The sequence below is a fragment of the Aquarana catesbeiana genome, linkage group LG02, assembly GCF_042186555.1.
Source record: "Aquarana catesbeiana isolate 2022-GZ linkage group LG02, ASM4218655v1, whole genome shotgun sequence".
Lineage (NCBI taxonomy): Eukaryota > Metazoa > Chordata > Amphibia > Anura > Ranidae > Aquarana > Aquarana catesbeiana.
In genome coordinates, this window is record NC_133325.1 from 686873878 (window position 1) to 686886633 (window position 12756).

The following is a 12756-nucleotide window of genomic DNA, read 5'->3' on the forward strand; positions in this document are numbered from 1 at the left end:
TAGTGGTGCACATGTGTAAAATCTTCACAAGCACCTGAGCTGAACAGGCATTGTAACATGATGACCCAATCAGCAAATATAATGTACATAACTAGATTTACTACCTCGCTTGTTTGATATCCCAGGAACATCTTGCTGAGGTACTTCTCACCCCAGCTTTGGTCTGTTCATTAGTAAAATGAGCCCAAATTTTTTTTAACAGATCTATGCAGGTATGGACAGAGATTACATTCAATACAACCATAAGAGGAGATTTATGAAATCATTTAAAAATCAAATGGCTTTATACCTTGCAGTTGCCTCGTTAAGCTCTTTTTCTAGAAGCATCACAGACGAGTCTCTAGCTGACAGTTGTTCCGCCAGCTCGGAATTGTCCTCCTTCCATTTATCAATTTCTGACTCCATAATACACAAACGCTCCATTAGAGATTCTAGCTCTAACAAAATAATAAATATATAAAACAGATAAATATAAAAACAGAAATGCACAGTAACCACATTTATACAGCACTTAACACACAAACCTGAACCCAGACGAGAGTTTTCCAATTTTGTTTGTTCATTCAAAGACTTCAGGTCAGCCAGGCGAATGGACATCTACCAGTAAAAAGGTTTACAAAGAGAAACAAAATTTCATAGACAATTCTGCCATTTTGCTCTAAGTGAAAGGTACACAATTTATAGTAATTGCTATACAACTAGTCTTTGTGCTAGGAACTGAATCTGAAAAGGGAGATTTAAGCCTTCAAATTCCAAATGTCTTTTTTCAGGACAGATGTGAATCCGATTGGTAGCTGTTGGCAAGGAAAAAAAAATGCTCTGGAAGTCTAAGATGTGAAAAGAACTTTTTAGCCGCAGGCATAGAGGGTCTCCCAGAAAGGTTTAGCCTAGTTTTTCTTGGGATTAAGAGTACTCGTGTCCCCAGGAACGTCACTGATGAAGTTGCCCAGGGACTTGCTACAAGGGGCATACACAAGAGACACTTCTTGCACTTATGCTCCAACGACCAGCGTTTGGACCAGTTTTGGATACTTGGCGTAAAATACCTGCTAGTTTGAAAACACTGGAAGATACCCCCAGCACAGTTAGTGGATTGCAAGCTGGACAGGCTCTTGGGACAGCTGTCAGTTCACACTTGTACAACAAACGCTCCAACATTGGGAGCTCATGTTGCATGACGTGTGCAAATCAAGGGTTCCCTATGAGAGCCGTCTTAACTGGTCTGACTTTGAAAAATGTTCCTACATTACTTTGGTCTGACTTTGATCCTACTCCAGCCCATTCAATATCATTGAAGTCAGATCATTGTTTTAACTGATCTGACTTTGGCATGTGACTTGTGCGGATCTTGAAGAGGAACTCCACGCCAGCCCTGTGGTCTGGTATGGATTTTAATGGGAACCCCCACGCCAGAAAAAACGGCGTGGGGTCCCCCCAAAATCCATATCAGACCCTTATCCGAGCACGCAGCCTGGCAGGCCAGGAAAGGGGGTGGGAAAGAGCGAGCGTCCCCCTCCTGAACCATACCAGGCCACATGCCCTCAATATGAGGGGGTGTGGCCCCCCCACCCCAAAGCACCTTGTCCCCATGTTGATTAGGACCAGGGCCTCTTCCAGACAACCCTATTACTTATATGGGCAAGGGACGTGGCCACCCAGTGGTCATCATGAGGCCCCACCCTCTTGTGACATCACCGTACCACCCCCGGGTGGTGACGTCACAAGGGGGCGGGACCTCCAGGTGATGCCACCGGGTGGCCACGCCCCATGCCTATATAAGTAATATCACACGGCGGCCCTAGCATTACACTGGGAGAGAGCGTTGAGACAACATCAGAGGAAGAACAGAGGGAGAAGACAGCGAAGAGAGGAGACCCGGCAGAGGCAGAAGACAGTGCAGAGAAGAGAAGAACCAGAGAGGGGGAGAAGACATCAGCGGAGGAGGGAGAAGAAATCGGAAGAGACTCCAGAGCTGCCTTAATAAATTACTTTAAAAACCCGTGTAGTATTTTCATTCCTTACACTTTTTTGGGGGATAAATCGGTAGGGGTACAATGTACCCCATACTCAGTCACAGAGTGGGGGGCTGGGGACCCTTGTTAAAGGGGGGCTTCCAGATTCTGATAAACCCCCTGCCTGCAGACCCCGACAACCACCGGCCAGGGTTGTCCAGAAGAGGCCCTTGTCCTCATCAATATGGGGTCAAGGTGCTTTGGGGTGGGAAGGCGCAGGGCCCTCCTGCTCCAAAGCACCCACACCCCGCAAGTTGAGGGCATGTGGCGTGGGGGTTCCCCTAAAGATTCATACCAGACACAAAGTGCCTGGTATTGTCGGGATCAAAGTCGGATCTTCGTTCATTGAAGTTGGATGGATATCGGACTTCAAGTCGCAGGCCAAAGTCGGATCCACAGTCGTATGACTGTCGTGTTGTTCCAGTGTGAACCTGGCCTAAGGCAGCAGGAAGGCCAGGTACCATTCAGAGGATTGTAGAACTGATGCAGGTACAGAGGAGATGGTAGGAAGGCAAAGAGGCACACCAACTACAGAAGCACAGTGAATTTACCCCTTAGATGGTAACTGGACTCAAAAAAATAGTGTCAACCCAACAGACAGGCAGCTACAATTTGCAGACTGAGCAGCATCAATGGCATTCGCCATGATTCTCTCAGCAGCAGTTTAAGAAGATAGTGCTTCTTATAGTTCTTCTCCTATCAGTTTACAGGACAGATGAAAATCTTGTTTGTTACAAGGGAACAGACTTAGACAATTCTCTCTGAATCCTGATCATACAGATGAACATGACAAAGTAAAACAGTTATTTAAATATTTGGGGTGTCGATGTATTAAAATATCAACTTTTTTTATAATCCAAATGTTGATAAAAATAAAAAAGGTTTGTATAACACAGGAAATACTATCCATAAAATAACCCATATGATCGAGTCTGAACAAAATATACTCAAACACCAATTACCATTTTAATTTTGCAAGCCTCTCTATAATAAAAATGGACAAAGTTATGTATTGCAGACTTGGCTATACACATCTACCGTTTGGGACCTTGTAAGGTACCAGTTTTCACTCACCTCTTCTTTTTCCAAAATGGCATGGTCCCTTTCATTCTTAATTCCATCATACTTCTCTAGAGCCGACTGGGTTATTTCCTTCATAATCATAAATAGGTGCCAGTGTCGAGACATCAGTTCCCTGGCCTGAGAACACTATCAACAAATACCAGTCAGAAAATTAGATCCCTGAATACAGTGCCTCGAAAAAGTATTCATACCCCTTGAAAAATTCCACATTTTGTCATGTTGCAACTAAAAACATAAAAGTATTTTATTGGGATTTTATGGGATAGACCAAGACAAAGTGGCACATAATTGTGAAGTAGAAGGAAAATGATAAATGGTTTTCCAAATTGCAATTACAGATGCAAGTCTTTTTGGGTATGTCTCTACCAGCTTTGCACATCTGGAGAGTGAATTTTTTGCCCATTCTTTATTGCAAAATAGCTCAAGCTCTGTCAGATTAGATGGAGGGCGTCTATGAACAGCAAGTTTTAAGTCTTGCCACAGATTCTCAATTGGATTTAGGTGTGGACTATTATGGGCCAGTGTAACACATGCTTTGATCTAAACCATTCCATTGTAGCTCTGGCTGTATGTTTAGGGTCGATGTCCTGCTGTGAACCTCCACCCCAGTCTCAAGTCTTCTGCAGACTCCAACAGGTTTTCTTTTTGGAATGCCCTGTATTTGGCTGAGGCTCCATCCATTTTCCCCATCAACTCAGATCAGCTTCCCTGTCCCTGCTGAAGAAAAGCATCCCCAACAATATGACGCTGCCACAACCATGTTTCACAGTGGGCATGGTGATGTGAAGTGTTAGTTTTTCACCACACATAACGCTTTGTTTTTGGGCCAAAAAGTTTTGGTCTCATCTGACCAGCACACCTTATTCCACATGTTTGCTGTGTCCTCCACTTGGCTTCCTCAAATTGTAAACGGGACTTCTTATGGCTTTCTTTCAACAATGGCTTTCTTCTTGCCACTCTTCCATAAGGGCCAGATTTGTGGAGTGCACGACTAATAGTTGTCCCGTGGACAGACTCTTCCACCTGAGTTGTGGATCTCTGCAGCTCCTCCAGCATTACCATGGGCCTCTTGGCTGCTTCTCTGATTAATGCTCTGCTTGCCCAGCCTGTCAGTTTAAGTGGACGGCCATGACTTGGTAGGTTTGCAGTTGTACCATACTGTTTCCATTTTCAGATGATGGATTAAACAGTGCTCCGTAAAATGTTCAAAGCTTGGAATATTTTTTTTATAACCTAACCCTGCTTTAAACTTCTCCAACTTCATCCCTAACCTGTCTGGTGTGTTCTTTGGCCTTCATGATGCTGTTTGTTCAAGAAGGTTCTCTAACGAACCTCTGAGGTCCTCACAGAACAGCTGTATTTATACTGAGCTTAAATTACACACAGGTGGACCCGATTTACTAATTAGGTGACTTCTGAAGGCAAGTTAGCCCCCCGTTCGCAAGTTGCACTGCCGATTTCATTGCAGCTTGCGACTTTCATTTGAAAAGAAGAAGCCTATGCAAGTCGAAATGAAAAATCTGTAAAAAGTAGTGCAGGAACCCTTTTCATAATCGCTGCGACACGAGTCGCGGTGATGTGCATGGTTCTATTGCTGGCAATGGGGTGCGACTTGCCATGCGATTTGATACTAGAACAGGGATACAAGAGTCTTACAGGCCTTAGGCAACTGTTTACAAGATGGATCAAAACGCTGCCCAAAACAGTTCTTGAAAGCAATAATTCCACCCCACAGTGCAAGTTTTAAGGGTCCTAACAAAAAACAAGTCTTCAGCTCATTTCGAAGGTAGTAATAATGACACAATTTTTCTAACAAAAAAAGAAAATGAAGTATGGCAAGACTGGGAAAGGTTTAAACATGCAACAGGGTGAATTTTACACATCTCTGCCAGAAATTACTGTAGAATTCAGACCCTAGTCTGAAATCAAGAAGCCAGCAAACAGTTTTCTACTGAAACTTATAAGAGTTGCACAAATTTGGTATTTGCCAAGTTCTGTACTCCAGGTATTCTATTCATTAAAAGGAGTCTATTAAAACACAAAACTGCTGTAAAAAAATAAATAAATAAAAAAAAAAAAGGAGAAAACATGTTAAAACAGTCTGGCTACTCATTACCTGAATCAAGAGCTGAGTTCGGTCATCTTCCACTTCAGATGAAACAGAACGAGCTCTGCGAACAAATTCTACTAGCTCTTCATTGTAAGACGACTTTAGGAGAAAATAAAACACTTTACATTCATAAAAAAAGCATCTATATGCATACAGTATTACAGCATGTACAACTACAACTACTACAGTGATTGCACTGTTAGCACAATAATTATGTTTAGCACCAGTCATTTTTTATAACATACTCAAGATTGTTTAGATATACAAGTCACTGGTTAGGATTGTGAATTTGGAGCACTCCAAAAATCCTAGGATTTAAGAACAGCGCCACGCCTACTAATTTTATCCTTTAATCTCTACAGCCCACCTAGGTGAGTGTATTTGTAAGGGCAGCAGTTCCCATATATCAATTTAGCTATTTTGCGCGACAACCTTTCCTAGTTGAGCTCTTGCTGATAAAAAAAATCTAAAGAGAGAAAAAATTAGCTTGATTCTCCAATCAATAGCGTCCCCAGGAGGTTTCCCCACCGTCAGAATACAATCATAACTGCTGCCGGCTATAGTCTGTGGCAGTATTTGTGCAAAAAAAATAAAAAAATAAAGAACCCAACAGGCTGGTTGTACTGAAGTTGATTCATAGAGTGACTTCAGTAAAAACAGCCTCAAGTAGATCAAGCTTTATACATACCCTCCATCTAAAAGGGAGATTCAGTTGTGAACAGATAGCCAACCTTTACTCTAGACTTTAAGGCCTTGTTCACACTAATGCCCCTCAAATAAGCTGTTCACATTATCAAAACATGAAGTTTTTGTATTGCTTCGCTGTAAAGCTGAAACTACAAGTTGAATTTGAAAGTTGAAGCATCTCAACTCCTTCCATTCCAGTCTATGGTACTGCTCCATAGGAACCTGGGGGTGTTTTTAATGTGTCAAACACGCATGGAGTGTTTGGGGAGCATTTTTGATGCGCTTTAAACTTATTTTAAAAAGTGAGAACAAGGTCTAACACAAGCCATAGAAGATTTGATTTGGTTTCCTTCCACCAGGGGTGAAAGACAAGAAAAGAAAATCGCTCGATTTACCCATCAACACATTCAGTGTGAATAGGGAAATCCCTGGAGTAGCGTCCACATATTGTATTCTGCCGGTGAGTAGCCTTCCCAGCCAGCAGAACACAATGACTAATGCTGGCATCTATAGCCACAAGCAGTAGTCATGTAAAAACATCTTTCTATGCATTTAGGTGAAAAACCTTCTGTGATGCAGCAGCCCCACAGAGCCCCCCTTTTACTTACCTGAACCCGATCGTTTCAGCGTCAAGGACAAGGCCAGCAGCTCCAGCCGCTGTCTCGGGTCCTAATTGGATAGATTGATAGCAGCAGGAGCCATTGGCTCCTGCTGCTGTCAATCAAATCCAGTGACACAGGAGCCGGGGCCGCTCTGTGCAAAACCCTTGCACAGAGACCCGAGCCAATATATGGCTAGCAATACAGTCCCACTTATGACAAAATTAAAACACAAATGCCGGGTTTGGAGCTGGCTTCCTCTATCACTGGCTGGCCGTTGTAATTTAATTAAATGGTTTGGATACAACAGATTTTGTACCTGTTGCAAAACTCCCCAGTTTGGGTTCCAAAGCACTGGTTCAAAAAAATTGACAGTATTTTTAGAGAGCTGATTTTAAAAAACGGTTCAGCCAGAATCCGCCTGTGAACGTTGCAGCTACCGAGAGAGGAAGGAGGGCTAACTTACCACACCCGAGAAATCATTTATTGGCGGCACAAATGCAGCATATGAGAGGAAGTAACCTACCAGTGGGGGGGGGGGGGGGTTGGAGGGGGACTGGCAATGGTAGACACTAGTCATGATATAGTAGTGGAGGCAGTTGAGGCGGACTCTTTGCTCCAAGTGTCCTACAGTACAACTGATGGTAAAGAGCTGGGAAACCGTTAAGGCCCTGCTGGGCTATAATGGGTTTTCTGAATTTTCCCCCTTATGGGATAATAAAAACTTAAAAGGAACTTAAGGTGATGGGGAAAATTGAGAAATGGGAACAAAGTGGTATTCATTGTTTGGCACAACTGTATCGAGCAGGTGAACTGAAATCATTTCAAGAGATAAAGGAGGAATATGCTGTCCCAAACCGGTCTTTTTACAGGTACCTGCAGGTCAGCCTGCAGGTCAGACATGCCCTGGACATTAGAGTGGAGTGAGATGCCCTCTCTCTGAAAGGGGGTTAATGCTAGGATCTCTAAGGGGCTGATTTCTAATAGGGGTAAATGGGAGGAGGATATTGGACAAATAACTGAGGAGCAAAGGAGTCGAATACTGGCATTGGGGCCCACGGTCTCATTACCACCCTTCCAGATTGTATCCCACTTATTTTTGGTACACAGATCATGCTACGCGCCCCTAAAGTTGTTTGTTTGGAAGAAGACTAGATACGAAATACCCAAGGTGCGGGGATGTAAAGGGAAATTTGGTGCATATGGTCTGAAGATACCCCAAATTACACCAGTATCGGAGGGAAATCGTTAATAAAATAAATTCTGTATTTGGGACATCTCTAGACATAGGAGGCCAAGACATGTGTTTTGGGGCTTCTAGAAAGGAATGTTTTTTGAGGAGACAGAGACCGCAATAACTAGATGTCTGTTTCAAGCAAGAAAGCTGATTGCACAGAAGTGGATCCAAAAATTGGAGCAAAAATCCCTCCGATGGCGGAAGAAAGGATGAAAGTTATGAAAGATATGATATGGAAGGAGAAATTTACATACAGTAAGAGGAGAAATATTAAGAAATATGAGAGATTGTGGAAATTATGGCTAGAGGTGAAGTATATATATGGAGATGGGATTGGATAGGGGGGGGGGGGGGGTTGGGCGCGAATGAAAGATGGTAACAAGTGAGGGGCATGAAAGTAGGGGGGGGGGCGGGGAGTGGGGAAGGGGGTTATTTTTGTACTGTTGTATAAGATGGCAAAATTTCTCAATAAAAAATATTTTATAAAAAAAAAATAAAATAAAAAAGGAAGAAGGCATGCTTGTTATGTAAAAAAAAAAAAAATTAACAGCTTACCTGTAAAATCCTTTTCTTTGAAGTACATCACGGGACACAGGTGATGGACATTGGCATGCCCTAAATTAAAAAATGCACTCCCTATATAACACCTCCCACTGGTGGGAGTACCTCAGTTTTGTAGCGAAGCAATACATGTGTATACCAAAAAGGGAGGGACCTCTGGGTCCCGTGATGTACTTCAAAAGAAAAGGATTTTACAGGTAAGCTGTTATAAAAATCCTATTTGCTTATCGTACATCACGGGAGGCAGAGCCATAGTGGTTACTATGTGGGATGTCCCATAGCAATGCCAACTGAAGGGAGGGAGACAACAAAAGTAGGGCACCAAGAGACTAAAGGACTTATACTGCAGCCTGCAGTACACTGCGCCCAAAGGAGATATCCTCATGATCTTTTACATCTACTTGATAGAATCTGGTAAGTGTATGGACTGAAGACCAATTTGTGGCCTTGCAGATCTGAGCCATGGAGGCTTGGTGATGCACTGCCCAAGAAGCACTAACAGCCCTGGAGAAGTGCGCTTTAATATGAACAATCACTTGACGAATCCATTTAGAAAAAAGTAGATTTCGACGCTGCCTGTCCTCTTTTAGGATCGTCTGGCAACACGAACAAAACATCTGTTTTATGAATCTGAATCTGAGCGGACACTTTCAACAGACTTTGACCGCTCTCACCACATCAAGAGAATGTAGTGACCTTTCTTCCACAGAACGAGGTTCTAGAAAAAAATTAAGGCAGAACAATATCCTGGTTTAAATGAAAAACCGATACTACCTTCAGTAGGAATTCAGGATGAGGCCGCAATGCAACCTCATCCTTATGAATAAACCAATATGGCTCTTTACAAGAAAGAGCAACCAACTCTGATATTCTTCCTGCAGAAGATATGGCAACCAAGAAAATTATTTTTCCTTGTCAAGAGAAGCAAGGGAATATCTCGTATTGGGTCAAAAGGCTGCTTCTGTAAAGCTGACAGGACTAAATTTAAGTCCCAAGGGTTCAGGGGTGACCTGATTGGAGGATTAATCTGCGTTACCCTGAATAAAGTTTAATGAACCAGAGAGAGTGAAGCAAGTGGTCGTTGAAAAAACACAGATAAAGCTGACATCTGGCCTTGACAGGATTAGAAATGAAGCTGGCCTTGAGTACTATCTGTAGGAATTCAAGGATCCTACCTATGACACATTTCCTGGGGTGCCAACGCTGGATTCACACCAGGAGACATATGCCTTTCAGATTCTATAGTATATGACTCCGGAGGCCGAATTCCTAGCATTAATCAAGTAGAAACTACTGAAGCTAATAGCCCACGATCTTTTAGAATGTGGGTCTCAATAGCCAAACTGCTAAATTTAGCATTTGTAAAGGTAGGATGGAATACCGGACCTAACAAAAGAAAGTCTGGCCATAGCGGTAGGGTCCAAGGGTCCCCTACCGCCATTTTTACGATCTTGGCAAACCAAGATCTCTTGGGCCACGGGAATCACCTCCTTCCCTTCTTGCTTCATCCTGCGAGAAGGTGCGGAAGAAGCAGAACAGGAGGGAACGCATAGATCAGTGAAAAACTGATCCCACGGAAAACCAAGGCATCTGTTCCGTATGCCTTCGGATCCCTTGTCACAAAGTGGTCGATCTAGTTGTTCAACCTGGACGCAATCAGATCCACGTCCGGAACTCCCCATTTCTGGCATATTGACAGAAAGATGTCAGGATGAAGGGACCATTCTCCTGGGAACAAATTGTTGGCGACTCAAAGTAGTCCACCTGCCCATTCTCTATCCCTGGAATGAAAATTGCTGATGGGCAAGGAATGTTGTTTTCCCCAAGATAAAATACGATTCACCTCTCTCTGGGCTGCACGACTTCTCGTGCCCCCTTGGTGATTGATATAGGCCACAGCTGTGGCATTGTCAGATTGGATTCTGGCAGGACAATTCCGTAGCCTGAGCGTCCAGGCCTCCAGGGCCAGGCATACTGCCCGAATCTCTAGAATATTGATGGGAAAGGTCATCTCTGATTTGGACCATTTCCCTTGGGCAGACACTTCTTCCAGGACTGCTCCCCAGCCCAGAAGGCTGGCACCTGTTACCACCTTCCAAGTAACTGGTAGAAAGGATTTTCGTTTTTGAATCTTGGATATCAACCACCAATTGAGGCGCTCTGACGCACTTTGGGGGATAAACGCATTGGGAAGTCCAGAGCGTGGACCTTCTTGTTCCAAGTTGACAGGATAAAGTTTTGCAGCAGTCTTGAATGAAACTGCGCATAAGGAACGAACTCGAAACAAGCCATCTTTCCCAACAATTTCATGCAAAGTCAAATAGAAGGATTCTTCTTTGTTTTGATCAACTGAATCAGTTTCCTTATGGAAATGATCCTTTGCTGGGGCAAAAACACCCTCTTCTGAGCTGTATCTATGATCAGCCCCAAGTACTTCAATCTCCTTGATGGTTTTAGGGAGGATTTTTATAGGTTGAGAATCCAACCTAGGTATTCCAAGTTGCTGACTGCGGTGACCAAACTTTGGTTTTAAGCGGGCTACCGATTGATCTATCAAGAGTAGATTGCCTAAGTAGGCTAGTATCGTTATACCTTGAGCCCCTAACATGGTTAAAGGAGGAGCCAGGACCTTTGTAAACACTCGAGGCGCAGTAGCTAGACCGAAGGCAGAGCTGCCAACTGGAAATGAAGATTTTCTACCTTAAAGCGTAGAAATTTCTGGTGAGCGGGGAAAATCAGCACATGGAGAAAAGCATCCCTGATGTCGATTGACGCCAGAAGTTCTCCCCCTTGTAGGATGAAGACTACTGACTGGATTGACTCCATACGAAAAGAAAGCATATTCAAAAACCGGTTTAGATCTTTAGATCTAAAATGGGTCCGACTTCCCCGTTTGGTTTTGGAACTGTGAAAAGGTTTGAATAAAAACCCCAATCGTTGCTCTTCCATGGGGACCACTGATATCACTCTGAGACAAGAGATGAGCCAAAGCTAGAAAGAGACTTTTTTTCACTGGATCTCGGGAAACGTTTGATCTGAGAAAACGAGGCGACGGGAACCCTCAGAACTCTAGTTTGTAACCTAGAGATATTGAGGAAGCCGCCCATCTGTCTTGACATTGTTCCTGCCAGACCCTTGAAAACTGTAGAAGCCATTCCCCCCACTTGAGCGAGCGGGGGTGCCCCTTCATAAAGAGGCTTTAGTATTTTGTTTTGTGGGTTTCCTCCCCCGGGTCCTCTTTTGGCCCTGGGACTGACCCTGATGGTTACCTCTTGAACCTGACGAAGGAGGCCGTTATGACTACCGGGAGGCTGATGCCCCTGGCACCGAAGAAGCATGTTTTAAAAGAAAAAAATGCTTAAACTTCTTTTTAACTGGTAAAAAGGGAACTTTTCCTATTAGAAATTCTTTGGATATACCTATCCAGAGCGTCTCCAAATAACCGTTCACCATGAAATGGGAAACTGGCCAAGAGCTTTTGCATGGCGCTTTAGCTGACCAATTTATCAACCATAGGATTCTACGCACATGTACCAGCCCTTGCATGAGCCGTGAGACCTGGAGAATAGAATCTTTCATAGCGTCTACTGTAAAACACAATGCTTCTGATATCCCGGCCAAATCTTGGGCCTACTGATCAGGAATAATCTTGAGTACCTCCATAAACTGGTCCTTTAAGGATGAGATACTCTGATCGCGCAGGCTGAACCTGCGAGCGAAATATAGCTTTAAAAAAGGAATTTCAACTTCTTATCTGTTGGATCCTTTAGCATATGAGCATTGTCTACTGGATAAGTCAGGTACAGAGGATATAGCAGCGTCAACTGCTGGAAATCCCCATTTCTTATGGAACTCTTTCTCCATAGGATAAAGTATTGAAAACTTTTTTGGAGGAAAAAAAACTTTATCTGGGTGCTCCCAACTCAGAATACATAAGCTTTTTTAGCCATGAATGGATAGGAAAAGCATGAACAGATTGAGGAGGCTTTAGTGAACCCAAACCAGAAGTGGGCTCATCGATTGACTGCGCTTATTGGCAGTAAAAATGTGGAGCAGACCAATTCAGTGAGAGACTGTACCAACCACCTTTCCTGTGAACCTGATCCTTTCATATTAGGTTCTTCGGACATCAGCCTCTTCCTGGTCCCTTGAGAGAAATTCGTCATCTCTCGCTCCTTGTACCTCAGCATGAGGGTCCTGAGCAATGGATTGGGACACGTTATGCTTAGTCCCACTCTGGGATGCGATTAAAGCATCAATTTTTTGCTCCAAACTTAGAATGGTTGGAGGAAAAAAAAGAACTCCTTATAGTTATAGTATTTATCGGCGTATAACACGCACCCCAAGTTTAGGAGGGAATTTTAAGGAAAAAAACTTTTAGGAGTAAAGTTTAAGGAGAAAAAAACAACTTACATTTAAATGCCCATCAATGCAGCCTTATCGTGTCCATCTGCAGCCTTGTCAGCG

General features: G+C 43.4%; 1 protein-coding gene across 2 annotated transcripts in view; it reads right to left on the minus strand.

Moving 5' to 3' along the window:
- SPAG5 (sperm associated antigen 5) overlaps positions 1-12756 on the minus strand; it is a 184872-nt gene that overhangs the window by 97247 nt on the left and 74869 nt on the right. For both annotated transcript variants that reach the window (XM_073616771.1, XM_073616770.1), the window contains exons 10-13: positions 5212-5304; positions 3087-3221; positions 525-597; positions 290-437 (exon numbers count right to left, since the gene is read on the minus strand). In XM_073616771.1, the coding sequence (XP_073472872.1) occupies positions 290-437; positions 525-597; positions 3087-3221; positions 5212-5304 (449 nt within the window). The remainder of the gene's footprint in view (positions 1-289; positions 438-524; positions 598-3086; positions 3222-5211; positions 5305-12756) is intronic.